Below are 16786 nucleotides of genomic sequence, written 5' to 3'. Positions count from 1 at the left end.
CTGGCTGATGACAGCATGTCGTGCACTACTCGCACTGCAAGATGGAAAAAATGAAAAATAAAATTGAGCCCATCTCACACACACATACATGGGTTGGCTGTGTTGCCATGGCAACCCCATCCTACAGCTGTCAAGTGTTCAATAGTTTCCACAGCAACACCATAAGGTAGAGAGAGTAGACAATTATTTCAGACATAATACAATTGAAAGGGTCGGATGGAAGCCTTATTAGGTCAAATTACCCTGCTGCAGAGGTTTAGCAGAGGCAACGCTCATGGCCATCTCAGTCAGAGGGCATGGGATTTGCTCGCTGATTTGACCAAATTAGGCAGATATAATACTGAAAGTGATGCATTAGGGAAGAGATAACAGTCAACGGGGAATTACTATAATCTACCCAGATCAGCGTAAAAAGTGCTCACTTTTTTAAGGCATTGACAAGTGCACAAACAGGGGTCAAAATACTGCAACAGGAAAAGCCTTCCTCACAGTTTGAAAGCAAGTTGAAGTAAACCAGCATTTTAAAATTAGAAGTTTGGTTTTGTTCTGTTTACTCTGAATCTTACAGTAGTTCCTTAGGATGTCAGCATAAGGTATTTTTAAAATCTCCATTAATTCTAATTACCTTGTAATAGCAATTAGGAGAAAAGCTATTTAGAGCCTTCCAGACATGGAAGATATCAAAGAACTTACTGCTGTATGTGCTGGTCTTTCTCTAGTTAGTGGTGCCAGGCTTGCAACATAAATGTATAACCAATCATATTTTGTAAAACCTTAGCTAAGTTAATTACGGCCCAAACGGGTTGACCTAGTATTGAGAGCTGAGGTGTTTTATACAGACAGACCTATACACAACTGCCAACCGGTTTTTGTTTTCACAAGTATCAAGAATATCTGACCCACTCTACTGTATATTTGCAGTATGTAACCATGGTTAAAACAGCTGCCATTGCCTAATCGCTAAAACACACATTCAGGTTATGAGAATATGACAGCACTAAATTAGGCTTCCTATCTCTGTTGGAATCTTACCAATTTCACAACACCACATCACATTTCTTCACTTGTCCATGTGTAAGCCTATTATATATTGCTATTTAAGGTGTATGTATTTAGTAAATAGTCATTGTTTTAATTTTTTTATTGTTCTGTTTCTACTGCTCTGCTGCAATACAAATCCTTAGTTTTGTGTAAGTCAAGTCATGTGCATGTATACACCTATGTATAACTGCGTTTCCAATATTCACTTTATATCTTGGTAGTTCCTGCCGACCTCTGGCCCGGGACTGCAGATGTAAACAAGGCATTTCTAGCTCTGGCATCATTTCCATCTCTGACAGGGTTTCACCAACCTTTTGAATCCATCCCTGAAGCTAGAGGATGTAGCGCAGCAGGCGTTCCACTCTGTGACCTGAACCATGTGTCTTCTTCTGAGAAAAACAGGTTCTATGGCTACAGAGCGTTGAAGGCTTATATAAAACCAACTATTTAAAAATCAATATATGTGACGGGGTCCAAGTGGTCGGTTAGGACAGAAGACAAACATTTCTCTCATTTAAGGTGGTTTATTATAGATGGAATAATAATAGAACTTGTATACACATGGTATACAATGATTATTTCAGTTTGAGAGGCCACAGTCAGCGGGTGCCGTTACTCTGTCGCCCCCCACCCCAAAAGAATACTGAATACTGGTTACATGAGATTATTAGATTGGCTAATACTAAGGTGGGAGGCAACCGTGGTTTAGACTTGGCGCTTCCTTGTTGGTGTACAGGCTGGTCCCAGCCCCTTGGCACACGATGATCCATCCAATGGGAGATGTTGACTACCTGGAGGATTCCCTCTCTCCCTTCCTCCCGGGTATTTTCCACTCAAGAGGAATTGAATCTACGTACTTCCAACCAGTCTACTACCCCCTCTCCTTCTAATATCAATGTTCTGTGTGTGAAGGACATGCATTACTTTATGTGTATGTGTTATCTTGCCAAGAACAGCCATTCTTTTAAGATGACTGTCATCTACAGTATTATAAATATTCCTAGCAGTACAGAGTCATCCACAGCTCTGAGTGCATCATCAGTCCACGGCTCTCCATCCCCTTGTGAACTCTGCCTAGTTAGGTATATCTTAACCTAATCAACCCCTCCCCAGAAAACATTCTTGCACTGGCAGTTTGACCCCCTGACCTCTCTACACACATTTCAGTCTCTTCTAACTGAAGTCAAGATCCAGTACATACATGCGATTATATTTAATGAGAGTCATTATAACTAATTAATTATTTGATTATTATACATGTTATAGGCAGACATTATAAATGATTGTCTTTCTATCGAGGCCTTGGCGTAGCCTTATTTTGCTTTATTTTTCTCACAGATGAACGCTGAATGGAAAGAAAATAAGCAGATGCTAGGGCAATTTGTGCATCCTAAGAATTGCATATTTTCAAATGAATACCAACAGGGACATTACAGACTAAAATGCTTTTACTCATTGGTTGTCTCTATTGTCAAGAAACTTATGATAATTGCTCAGGTAGCTACTATTCATCTATAAGAATAATGTAAAACACTCCAAAAGGAATGTAAATATAAATATATATGTATCTTCCTTTAGATCTGCTTCTAATTTTCTCTACCAGCTTAATCTTTTGAATCGTCAGCAGGAGCTGGAGTCTATCCCTCGCTCATATACTGTAGGTGCGACAGACTCACACTGACATCAATTCAGTCTCCAAACCACCAGACCGGTATCATGTCTTTAGACTATGAGAAGAAATCAAGACCATAGACAAGATTATGGAATTTCTATATCCAAAGTCGCCCCAGTGCCACCTCACCTACCTAAGAAATGTTTGACAATACCAAAAATATATATATAATATACATCTCCCTACATAATGGTTTAAATACTGCTTGAAAGAATCCACACTGCCAAAAATATAATTGTGAGGAAGAAATACTAGTCATATGTTAAGATATTGACTCTAGAAATGTCATCCTAACAGTATAAGCCTTAAAAAGCCCATCATGTCTATTATTGTAAAATGTTAACTTCTCAGGTCATTAAAATCTCCAAATTCCCAGAAACAATAGAGAGGACATTACATAGTCTTCAATGGTAGCTGCAGCCTTTAATCAGAATCAAAATGTATTAAAAAAAAGTATTACTAGCAATGGCAACATCCCCATATGCTGGAATACTTTTCCTGGCTATCTGTTGCTTTCAGGGAAAGCTTTCATAGATTAATTTGAGCTGCAATGAGAATCTGGCCTATCAAATAAATCTGTTATAGTCCATAGTCCAGTGCAAGCAAAGTGGAAAATAAATTGGGCTTCCATTTCACTCAAAGCTTGGCTGCCAGTCTGTGATAACTTTCAGTGTTCTCAAGATCTCCATCATTTCAGTTAGTACTTGACATCGTAGCACTTACACAACCAGTCATCGACACAAACCGAGAGCTGTCACACAAGGGTTATGACAACGAAAAAAAATTCTAATTCTAAAATTCTAAATTCTAAATTCTAAATTCTAAATTCTAAATTGTGAAAGTAAGTCAGTGCCTATTTCTGGAGGGTTTTGCGCTTTGGGCCTGTGAATGCAAATGTGCAAGGGAGAGAAATGGACGGCGACATTTTAATGGCTCCCTTTTGGAAAAACAGAAAGCTGGCACTATATTTGGACAGCGCGAGATGGAGAAGGCCAAGGGGGCTTGGTGTTTGGGCCATCGATGCATTATGGTTTGATTTTAATCTAAGTGACGCGGGCGCTCGGGTCGGCAGGGACGAGCACAGCGAGGCATGGGAAAATAACCTCAGTCAGAGTGACAGCTGCGCCATTATCTTCAGCTCCTCTTTGACACTCACCCAGATCAACTACTTATTGGTATAAATAATTCATTACCAAATGAGGACATTAACATTACCACTGTTGCAGCGTCGCAGCATGCCTTATGACATCCCACTTGACTGCTCTTGAAGAACACAGATTATATTGTGGTTCCACTTAAGAAAAAAGTGCACCGAATTCAAAGCATCTTTATCAACTGAGGAGGCATTGTGACTTTGTTCATGCATTTAGGCTTAGCTATCAATCTCTGTTATCTGTGTAAAGTTATGTGGACTAAGAAAAGGATGGCTATACATAGAGCAAGAAGGGTGTTTCACTAAGGTAGGGATACATGTGTATGTCCAAGTAAAGAAACATAACAATGTTAATTCTTACTTTTTATGTGTATAGCCTCCACCCAAACATACACTTACAACTGGCAATAGCATGTGTGCAATAGGAAAAAGGGGTACAGAGATGAGCAGCATAAGCCAGGTTTGACCTTTTGTCAACTCATATGTATCACATGCATGAATCCACAGTACCTAATCAAAACCCAGAAACTGCAGAAATGAGAAATCTACAGTTGCTTAAACATCTTAAGCATGTTGTGCGTCTTTGATATTTTTGGTGACGAGGTGTTTTTTCCTTTAACTCATTTGGAGGTGTTTACCTAAGGCAGATTACTGTGATGTGTCTGTCACACATTCACTGTGAGCACGTGCCAAACATTCCTGAGACTATTTTGGGCTTTTTTTGCTTGTGTTGTAAAGCAATAAAATGTGACTAGAATTACACAATAAGTTTATATCTGTATAAAACCAGTAGTGTTGCCACTAGAAGTAATACTATGATTTCCTTTTTAAGGCCTGCTACTGTACCTGGGTCAGTGGCTGAAATAATGGCACCAAACAGGAGGCAATCAGTGAAGAAGAAGTCTCCATCTGCTGCTTGGCCCAACAGGACCATCAGTCTGGTGAAGCCGTAGACGCAGGCCCTGTGATAGAGGACAAACAGACAGAAGGACACACATTGAGGTCACCAGGGAGCACCAGCCAGAGTAGGCCTACAGTATCAGTCATCCCTCTAACCGCAGCAGGGCTTCCCCCAGAGTAGTGTGGGTAATGGGGCCAGATGCTACCAGCAGGTGAATTGACTCATTTGCAGGCAGTGGACACACAAAGCTGTGACTATGCTGGGTAGCATTAAATTTACAGTATTTATTTTGTGTGCGTGTATGGATCTACACCCACTTGCATAGTACACACACACACACACACACACACACACACACACACACACACACACACACACACACACACAAACAAATACTCTTGTTAGACACCTCATCTAAGCACCAATCCATCTTCACGGCATCCTTTTTGGACAGTATTAAAAACACTCTCCCGCATTATGAGTATGTGTGTTTGTGTGAGCACAGAGTCACCCGAAAGACAAAAAACAATAAGGAGAGTTTGTGAAGGGCACTGTGACAGAAATAAAACAGCAGTATTTTTATCAGCTCTGGGGCCTGGCAATACAAAAAATAAAAAATCCAACCCAGAATGCACCACTGTATGCTCTACCTTGCAAAAAAAAAATAAAAAATAAGGTAACACTTTATTTGAAGTGGTGTGCATAAGACTGACATGACAACATCATTATTATGACATGACACTTGTCATGAACATGCAAATACAAACTTTGCATTAAAAGTGTCAACATTTACCAAATGATACTTAATGACAACAGTCATGACCACTCAAAATGACTCAAAATGACCACTCATAATGACGGTGTCATGTCAGTCTTCTGCACACCCCTTCAAATAAAGTGTTACCAAAAAAGAATTACTACATTATGATCAAAAACTTGCTAACATGTCAATTTTGCATTCAACCCTGCAGTCCAGTTCTTGATTACTGTGTGTTAAGAACTAATTATGTTACTGTGAAGCATCACATAATAATCAGTATGCCAGCATGTCATCTGGGGAACCTTTCTGTCCATTGGCATAACTATGTTACCATGGTGACGGCACACGACCTGTCCCCAAGACTGGGATTTAAAGTAGAGATGCACCGAATCCAGATTTTTGGGGTTCGGACGAATACCGAATTCCCTGGTTCAGATTCTGCCGAATCCGAAACCGAATACCGAATCCTACTCCCATCCTCAGTCCATTCACGCAGTAAACACATTAATGAAGTAAACAACGTCCACAGCAGTGTATTTTTCATTTTATTTACCTGAAGTTGCTGCATTTTGGCTGCTGTCTATAGAGTCCTTCATGCCCAACTCGTATTCTTTCGGATGTTTCATATGCAAATGTTTTAACAGCGGCAATGTTGTGTATTGTTTAGGGTCCTTGCCACCACGAGACAAATTGGCATTGCAAATTGAACATGTAGCTGGACATGAATGGCCTTCTTTTTACTGAAAGTACTGCCAAACAACACTTTTTCTGCTCACGAGTTCCATTTTCACTTTCTCACAACCTACTGCATTGAACGGCGGCGTCATTACATCGACCAGCGTAGTGCAAGTGTAGGGTTCGGTGGAAAAAAAAATTCTAAAGGTTCGGCAGAAACCGAACCCCGTCAAAAAGCCCAATATTCGGCCAAATCCAAAGCCTGGATTCGGTGCATCCCTGATTTAAAGTACTGCCCTCAGGTCGAGTAACAAAAATGTCTTATTCATGTGTCTTTAAGGGAGATTCGAAGTAATGGTTGTTATGACTGTGTGTGTGTGTGTGTGTGTGTGTGTGTGTGTGTATGTGTGTGTGTGTGTGTGTGTGTGTTTGTACGTGTGCGAGCAATACAGAGGCAGTAGGAGAGAGGAAGTTGATGTTCCTTGTAAGATGAGTCATTAAGGTTACCTCACTCCCATCTGACTCATTTTCCCAAGGGATAAAGTAAACTCACTAACAAGCAACATGATTGGTCAGGTCTGGTGCCTTAGCATCAAAGAATGTGCACGTGACCCAACATGTCAAACCGTGCCCTGCTTCCCAGAGGAATTGCGGCGAGTATGTCAAAAGGACATTTCAGGATGACTGGGTTAGCTCAGTTGGTAGAGCAGGTGCACATATGTAGAGGTTTATTCTTTGACGCAGAAGGTCAAGGGTTTGAGTCTGACCTGTGACGATTTGCTACGTGTCTTCCCCCCCTTCTCCCCTTTCATATTGCAGCTTTCCCATCCGTTAAAGGCAGAAATACCCCCCCCAAAAAGGGTGTTCCTGGGTAAGAACTACTGTATGGAAGAAGGAAGGGAAGCGAGGAAAGACAACATCTTTTACAGCAGGTTGGAGAAGCCCATAGGCTATAATATCTAGATGGCATGAACCGTTCCCATGAATATAAAACATTGTGAATCAGTTAACAATAAAATTATACTGTGGAAATAATATAACAACAAGCACACTAGGTAACTATTAAACACAGTAGCAGCTTTAAGAGTATCAGCATATGAAAACATATTGACATTGCATGTTATTTATTTTATATACAGGGAAAAAAAAGAAAGCAACTGATAAACTCAGGGGCCTGTACAATCTAATGCAATCCAATAAAATAGCTGCCCTGCCATAACATCTCTTTTTACAAAGCACACAATGTTCCGTAAAATCATTTTGAGAGGTGTTTAAAAAAGAAATGTCTTCCCATTTACACACGTGAAGGGGGCCAGGATATTAGAAACACCTCTCAATATATTGCAGTCCAGTCCGGTACTAACTAAGTACACCATCACTAACTCTGACCTCAATGGTAAAACATATAATTAAATTAACACCCCTATGACAGTGACAAAAACCTGAGCATTATAGGCATCATTGAGTGAAAGTGGACTCTATGGCAGAACCATTGTATTGGATTGCATTCAATTGTACAGGTGTACCTAATAAAGTTGCCGTTGAGCCACTGCTGTGGGTGAAAAAAACATGTATTGTTTTTAGTGGAAAAACCTTGCACCTCCAAAACGTCAGGAAAGAAAAAAAAAATAATAATAATTTAATACTTTGAAAGGTTTTCTTAAATTCAAGGACTGTTAAATTTGTTTCTGATCCCTGAGGATCCTGGAGAAAAGAACAAAACTGAAGTTAGGAGGTTTCACGCCGTCTTTGTGTGCAGCAAATTAGTGCATCAGCTAGTTTGCAAAGAGCTCGATTTCCTCTCAAGTCTGAGGGTGCCATCTAGCTTTGTGAGGCTGGAACAGCAACCTAGTTCCATACTACATACTAATGCTAAGCAGGTTTTGATTATTTGATCCTTTTAAGTGTGCTGGTAATGTACACTACCGAACTGTTTATAGCAGAAATGTTGACTTATCGTAGTAGAAAAAGCCACGTTGATTAACCTTAATGATGGCTCTATTTCATGTACTGTATGTCATTCAGTTCCAGGGCCTTGCTATATTATGCAGCTCAGCATTATTCATATACAAATAGCACAATACAGAGGTTACCTTTTTAAAAATCAGATTTCATTGGAATGAAAATGAGCAACATATTTATTTAAAATAAGCAAAATTATAAATCATCATGATTAAAGCATGAACACATATGTACTGTATATGACAATTAAGAGAGAATGCATGCTACTAATGTTGATAGCACCTTCCATACATGAAATGCAGCTCAATCTGACTCTAAAGTGTAATCATACAAAAGATCTTTATTGATTGTTTGTTCCTGTGATTACATTTTTGAGATTTTTTGTTTCTAGCTTCTAATATTTCTTAAATGTCAGATACTGAATGTCTGTGACCATCCCAATCAGGTTGGTTATCTGGTTGAAGAACTGTGTAGGGACAGCAATGGAAATAAATCCGGGACTATTGTTCTATCTCTGACGAAGTCTCATATGTTGCATTTTATAAATAAATAGGACCAAACCAAAAAGGTTTATGCTATTATCAGTAAATTGTCTTAGATTATGAAAAGCCCCTGTTTTCAGAACATTATCTGATATTCAATTCAATTCAATTCAATTTTATTTATAGTATCAAATCATAACACGAGTTATCTCTAGACACTTTACAGATAGAGTAGGTCTAGACCACACTCTATAATTTACAAAGCCCCAACAATTACAGTAATTCCCTCAAGAGCAAGCAGTGCGACAGTGGTGAGGAAAAACTATCCAGTACCTCAGCTATTCTCTTGCTTCTGTGCACCTTAACTTTGTTTGTGTTATTGTATTTTTGATGGGTTCAGTTGTGTGCGTGAACAAAACAAAAATGCTTACCCTATGGTCAGACAGCTGATTATGGTTCCCAAAAATGCAAAGGTCAGAACGGATCCAAGATTCTCAATGAATCGTTTCTAGAACAGAAATCAAAATGAAGACCAATTAGTAAAATCAAACAAACAGGTCATTTACTTAGATTCCATGTAACAAACAGCAGCATACACTATATGGCATTGCTTTTTTTAAACCGATGGAGCGTCCACGCAAAAGGAACAGTCCTTTCATAATGTATTTTTCCCCTACATCGAGGCGTATCAGGACAGCAGTCTCACCTGATTAAGGGTGTAAGCTCCATGGAAGATGATGGGTGGCAGGAATAGATTGAAAAGGACCTCAGGATCAAAGGTCTCCTGTAAAAGACAGAGCTGTTGTGTTGGTGACTGACAGGGCTCCGTGGGGAGCGAGAGGACTCCGTTTACTGAATGTGACTGACTGACGGACAGATATTACACACACATCGTTCACTTCAGCAGCTCTGTTTTGGCAGACAGGCAGCAGTTCTTTTTTCTTTTTCAATCCCAATGTCAGAATAGTCTCCAGGTACCATGACAACCTTATTCGTCCTCTCTTTCTATAAAAAAAAAAAACTATTGCATATATTTAATAGAAAAAAATGTGACACTCCAGGCTTATATATTTTGTATTGTTCCCACCCATGAACATTGAAGTTGGAAGCATTATAGGTACCACTGAGCAAAGTTAGCTGCCAAAAAGTACGCTCCAACTGTCTAGATACAAAGATCATCACTTTGTAACTTAAAAAACACGATAGTTGCGTGTTAACATGTTGTAACATGCACTTTGAACCTTCATTAAGGTCACTGGTCACTGTATATCACCTCGGTGGCCTATAATAAAATGACTGTGTGGATTTACATGGAACTAAATTCAAGCTGCAGATCAGCCTACATTACCTTCAGCACAAACAGTAACCAGAGTGCAAGGCATTTTCTTAACATACCGTGCACGTTCGTTGTCTGTTTCTCATTCCAGTCAATATGACGCAATACAAGCTCCTGAGAAACGTACCCTTTCATGTCCTACATCCTTGAATCTTTTTTATGTCTATTGTGGGTACATTCTGAGGATCAAACAGCAGTAATATTCAATTCAGATCAAAATAATTGTACCTTTTCCCCGATTCCTACATCCCACAAGGTTACACTGCTCAAAATTAAACTAGTTTAATTAAATTTCAGAGATGTGGTGATGATGCTTGCTGTACTAGGGCTGTGGTCACAGCACTTTTGAGATTTAGCTATTTTTTTAAAACAGACAAAAGGTTGAAGCAACCTAAATGGCATGAATATTTGGTCTGAAAATAGGTCTGCTTCTGTAAATGTCCTACTTCCTACATTTATGGATTTATGGAAGATTACATGTTTTTTAATTAGTATTTTTGATGCTGGAAAGATCCCTGTAGAGTTGGAAGAGCCACGCTGCTTTCTCAGTAATTCACACACGAAATGGTTGCCAGAGCTGCAAATTGCTCTTATCTTTCTGCTACTATCACCCGGCTCAATATAAAATTCTTTTTTTGCGGCTGCAATTACACATGCAGCACAATATACAGTGGGGGAAATAAGTATTTGACCCCTTGCTGATTTTGCAGGTTTGCCCACTTACAAAGAATGCAAAAATCTACAATTTTAATCATATGTACATTCTAACAGTGAAAGACAGAATCCCAAAGAAAATTCCAGAAAATCACATCATATGAATTTATTAAAATTGATAACCATCTGATGAGGAAAAACAAGTATTTGACCCCCTGGACAAACAGCAAGTATTCTGGCTCCTACAAGCCAGTTAGTCTTTCTTTAAGACACAGCCCCAATCCGAACCAATTATCTACATCAAATATACCTGCCTCACCTCGTTACCTGTATAAAAGACACCTGTGAACACCCAAACAACCAGCATCCAACATCACTACCATGGGCAAGACCAAAGAGCTTTCTCGGACATCAGGGACAAGATTGTTGATCTGCACAAGGCTGGGATGGGCTACAAGAGAATCGGAAAGCAACTTGGAGAGAAAAGATCAACTGTCGGTGCAGTTATCAGGAAATCGAAGAAGCACCACACCACCGCCAACCTCCCTCGATCTAGGCCTCCACACAAGATCTTGCCTCGTAGGGTGTCACTGATCATGCGAACGGTGAGGAATCATCCCAAAACCACAAGGGGGGAACTGATGAATCAACTGAAGGCAGCTGGGACCACAGTTACAAAAGAAACGGTTGGTAACACACTACGCCGTCATGGATTGAAATCCTGCAGCGCGCACGCAAGGTCCCCCTGCTCAAGAAGAAACATGTACAGGCCCGCATGAAGTTCGCCATTCACCACCTGGACGACTCAGAAGAGGCCTGGAAGAAGGTGATGTGGTCAGATGAGACCAAAATAGAACTTTTTGGCCTCAACTCAACTCGTCGTGTTTGGAGGGCAAAGAACACAGAGTACAACCCAAAGAACACCATCCCCACCGTCAAGCATGGTGGTGGCAACATCATGCTTTGGGGGTGCTTTTCAGCCAAGGGGACGGGACAACTCTATCGTATTGAGGGGGATGGACGGGGCCATGTATCGTGGAATTCTGGACCGAGATCTCCTTCCCTCAGTGAGAGAGCTGAAGATGGGTCGAGGATGGGTGTTTCAGCACGACAACGACCCTAAGCACACTGCCAAAGCAACAAAAGAGTGGCTGAAGAAGAAGCACATCAAGGTTCTGGAGTGGCCTAGCCAGTCTCCAGACCTGAATCCGATTGAAAATCTTTGGAGGGAGCTTAAAATTTGAGTTGCCAGGCGACAACCTCGGAACCTGAATGATTTGGAGGCTGTCTGCAGGGAGGAGTGGGCCAACATCCCTGCCGAAATGTGCATAAACCTTGTCACCAACTATAAAAACCGTTTGACATCTGTGCTGGCCAATAATGGCTTTTCTACAAAATATTAACATGGTGTTTGTCCAGGGGTCAAATACTTGTTTTTCATCAGATGGTTATCAATTTTAATAAATTCATATGATGTGATTTTCTGGAATTTTCTTTGGGATTCTGTCTTTCACTGTTAGAATGTACATATGATAAAAATTGTAGATTTTTGCATTCTTTGTAAGTGGGCAAACCTGCAAAATCAGCAAGGGGTCAAATACTTATTTCCCCCACTGTACATGTATTTTTTCATTACTGCAGGCTGTGCGTGACCAATACAAAATGGCATAACAGAGACTAATACAGACATTGTAATCAATAAATTATGCATATGCTAGTGGTTTTATTCTAAGGGCCACCTGCACCACAGAGTTGAGGATGGAGGTGTGTTGTATACACTAATTGCCTCTTCAGCTTAGCAGCACTAAATTTAATCAGACCACAAACTTTAATGCTTTACTCCCCAGTGGCACATAATGGACTCAGTAATGCAATGAAATTCTTATGTCCCCCTGCTAGGGTCCCCATATGTATCAGGCTTAATGGCACGAACGCTACACAGAATGGTCCAACCGATGTAATGGCCTTTGTGGTAGCCTCTGCTGGATTGCTAATGAGATCCAAGCATTCAAAGGGGCCAAAGAGTCCAAGCCATTAGCGAAGAGTTACACTTGGCCTGGATGATTTGCAAGGTTCATGGTTCACTTTCTCCCTTTCTCTCGGGTTGAAATATCGCTCTGAGATTAAGAAATACATTTTCAAATATGCTCATTCCACATTTTCTCATGCTTGTTCGCCATTGTGTGGCTGAATCCCTGGCTCATTGGTTGGTTACTTTGATATGACAAATCTCCCTGATGGCACTGCTAGAAATATGAAAGCGAGCCAAAAAACAGTAACAATAATAACGACAATCAAAGGGCCCATGTCAAGGCTTAGGCTCTTCTACTTAGCCGTGATATTAGAGCCTTTGACTAATTCCTTTTTAACAAATAATTGCAGGGATTAGTTTGCAGAACTCTGTCTTAAAGGAACACGCCGACTTATTGTGAATTTAGCTTATTCACCGTAACCCCCAAGTCGATACATACACTTCTCATCACTGTGCGTGCTGTAATGCTGTCTGACGGCTCCAGCGGCATCAGCCAATCACAGAACATGCAGGTAATGGTTCCAGTAATCCTACTGCTCCGAATAAGTGACAAAATAACGCCAACATGTTCCTATTTACATGTTGTGATTTATAGAGTGACAGCATGTACAAAAAACAACGTAACATGAGACACAGCCGTCTTCTAACTGTAAACAAACCGGGAACTATATTCTCAGGCGGAAGAATATAGTACTTGGGCGGAGTGATATGCTCGCAGCAAGCCTGTCTGAGAATATAGTTCCCGGTTTGTTTGCTGTTAGAAGATGGCTGTGTCTCATGTTACGTTGTTTTTTGTACACGCTGTGACTATACAAATCACAACATGTAAATAGGAACATGTTGGCGTTATTTTGTTACTTTTGTCACAATTCAGAGCAGTAGGCTAGTTGGAACCAGCCATCTGCAGGATCTATGCTAGGCTAAGCTAATGCTGGAACCGTCAGGCAGCATTACAGCACGCACGGAGATGAGAAGGGTATGTATCGACTAGTCTTACTCTGGGGGTTACGGTGAATAAGCTAAATTCCCAATAAGTCGGCGTGTTCCTTTAAGGTCCAGGTCGAACATTATTCCTGTTGCACCTCAGTGACAGAAAATAACAAGTATACTGTACTTTGATGAAAGTGTTTTACAATCTTTGTATGTAGATTTTAAATGATACCTTCAGCATTTAAAAAATATAAGCTCCATCCTGAATAAAAGTGATAATAAGTATATAAAATATTTTGCTGTGAACACATTTTTTGACTGCATGTTTATTATTTTAGAAACAAGTATAGTTTTCACAACATTAACATACCAATATACTATATACGGTAGAGTATATTTTATTATTTTATATTATGTATAAGTGTAAGATATGTTAGCAAAGAGGTTAAATTGTATACTTCCAACAGAAACAAAATGATGTTAGATCTCTTAATTGTGAAAATGAAATTACAATTCAAAAATTGTCCTGACCAAACCTCTGTTTGAGTCTACAAGGTTCATAAACTTGCTAATTAAACTTTCAGCATCAAATCACAAGCAACAGTGCATCTCTATTACATTAAGAAAACTCGTTGATACACAGTATGCACAGCATTTTGTGATTTGGAATTTTTGTTCACAGTATTACAGTTCCTCTCACTTTATAACAGATGGTAGATATTTCCATCCATTACCGTGTGCTGTGTAACAGGTTGTGAAGGCCATCTCTATCTAAGAGGAAAAAGCTTCAGTGCCTGTTGAAATTACATAACTCAATCTCACATGTTACCTGCACTGCAGAGCAACACCAATATTACTTTAAGAGTATCTCATAATGGGAATTATGCATTTAAACACACAAAATGTCTAGAGAGGAACCCACATTTAAACAATAAATACATTTGCTTTTCTAATTGTATTTACAGTTTATCTTTGCAGTTGAGCAGGAACATACTTTTAAGAAAAAATGTAAGTATACAGAAAAGCCTTTTGTGTTCATTTATCAGACCATTTCTGTTGTTTTATCTACTCTAAAGTCTGTGTATCTAGTCTGTGTATTGGTTTCTGTGTTTAGCGGTCTTCTAATTTCCCTTTGTCCACACCACACACCTAAAAATGTAATCTCCCCTATCTTTTCCTTAATAAATCCTTCATGTAGGTTAAATAGCTCTGTTGCTCTATTTCTCTCTGTAGCACCAGTATCTTGCTTCCCTAACAACAAACAGACCATGCAAGTAATTTAGAGGAAAACCAATAACTAAGCACCATTTGAGGAGACTGTTGTTGTAAACACCCAGCATACACAAGGGACAAAATATCGGTGTAATCAATGAAATATTAAAAAATCAGTTGGGGAAAAAAAGCATCCTATACGGGGCATTGTTTGCACACTGCAATATTGATATGGACCTTTTTAAAGCAAATGTTTTATTAAGACAGGTTGTTTCACTTTCCATTAAAGGCTATGTTGTGTCACAACCTGCAGCCCCTATCCATGTTAATAATTCACCTTTGTAACATGTATTTGAAGTGCAGGTCAAATCAAATTGACATAGTTACCGTATGAGTGGTTGAGATCGGTGGGCATTGTTGGCTGACTTTCCCAACATGTCTAAAACAGTGAATGTGTGATGTGATGTTGACCGTCAAGATGTGAGGAGTGCTGTTAAGACCACCACAAATGCACACAGTTTCCATATCGTCCACATGACCTCCCCGGTCAAATGACAAGCATCTCACTGTTAAACCCACAAGCATGCCTTCAGAAGAGTAAAGAAAGACAAAGTTGCTGGAATGAAAACTGTCAAAAGATATTACAAAAATATTCCAGAAGTAAATAAATCATTATGCAGCTACAACAGTATAACGCAAACAACTACAACATAACTTATTATAACAGTCCCATAGAAGATTAAAAGACAAGAAGCAGACAATAAGGTCACACATGTTCCAGACATAGGAAAACAATTTATATTACATGTTTCTATAGTGCAAACTTTTAAATATTGCATGAGTGCTACTGCTTGCTGCTGAGCCCTTAATAGTTTATGGTATCTGGAGCTACCTGACAACTATTGTACCCTGATGATAGCCTACATAAAAGGTGAGTCCTATGCCATGTATCACCATAAAGCCAAAAAATAACCCACTATACAAAAGTCAATTATGTATCATATCTTTAAAAATATCCTTAATCTGTTTTGGCTGCGAACAATGTAAACTAACGTGCATCACATTGATAGTGGTTGTTGTTAATTATGAATTTCCATCGTAAAGATAAATCTTAAATACGAATAAAGCAAAATTAGATGATGTGGCCACTACATTCCTACTAAAGTCCCAAATTCGACAAATTGTGACCAAAATTGGATATATTTGAGTAACATTCTGATATATTACTTAAACAAATGTGAGTTCAGGAAGTGTTAAAAAACGGTTTCCGTAGCCTACTCTAACGTTATACTCTAAATTGGCTTTTGCTAAGTCTACTTACCATAAAACATTGCACCTCCAGTTTCATTTATAAGTCTGTATTTAAACCGTTTTAACTTCCACACACTGAGAATGGTTACAAGTGTCAAGCCAATTGCTACGAGTCCCAACTTTGCACTTTTGTCTTGTTTGCCCGACATCTTCAAAGCCGAGGTCAAACTTTTCGGAAACTGTTGGTTGTACTTCACATCAGCAGCAGCAACATCCGCACATCCGCATCAGCAGCGCTCGAGCGCCCGTGCTACCTTTACAGTTACTGGGACATCTCTATTTTCTCTTTTACGCGTGGGGCATACTATCTATATATCTATCTATATCTATATATATCTACTATATATACTGTCTATGGGCATAATTGAGATATTTTGGTGACCATTAGTTTATTTTACATAATCAATGAGATACAAAGCAGTTTTGCTCCAGTGCAATGCAACAAATGTGTGCTGCAGGCATGCTGCAAATAAAATGCAAGAGCAATGAAACATAGTCTATGTTACAACATCATAACTGGACGTTTAACCATTGTTTTAGAATGCCGAATTGTAGCATGTTAGCCAGTTGTTGGTAACAACAACTGACACTGGATAATGTAGCTATATATTTCCCAAAGTACTTAAATGCATCATACTTTGGGTGTCAGCCTGTAATTTTCCAAT

At 39.4% G+C, this 16786-nt stretch overlaps 1 protein-coding gene across 2 annotated transcripts in view; it reads right to left on the bottom strand.

Moving 5' to 3' along the window:
* The window catches only part of LOC114549439 (sodium/hydrogen exchanger 9), a 68824-nt gene extending 52499 nt beyond the window's left edge, over window positions 1-16325 (bottom strand). The window contains exons 1-5 of one of the 2 annotated variants that reach the window (XM_028569743.1): window positions 16132-16325; window positions 15198-15397; window positions 9353-9430; window positions 9078-9154; window positions 4713-4828 (exon numbers count right to left, since the gene is read on the bottom strand). In XM_028569743.1, coding sequence (XP_028425544.1) covers window positions 4713-4828; window positions 9078-9154; window positions 9353-9430; window positions 15198-15397; window positions 16132-16270 — 610 coding nt within the window. In that variant the 5' untranslated portion in view covers window positions 16271-16325. The remainder of the gene's footprint in view (window positions 1-4712; window positions 4829-9077; window positions 9155-9352; window positions 9431-15197; window positions 15398-16131) is intronic. The other variant, XM_028569744.1, reaches the window with a different exon arrangement.
* Window positions 16326-16786: the final 461 nt, after the last annotated feature.

The sequence above is a fragment of the Perca flavescens genome, chromosome 22, assembly GCF_004354835.1.
Source record: "Perca flavescens isolate YP-PL-M2 chromosome 22, PFLA_1.0, whole genome shotgun sequence".
Classification (NCBI taxonomy): domain Eukaryota; kingdom Metazoa; phylum Chordata; class Actinopteri; order Perciformes; family Percidae; genus Perca; species Perca flavescens.
Note: the sequence above shows the minus strand (reverse complement) of the source record. Positions and strands in the feature narration are given on the sequence as shown.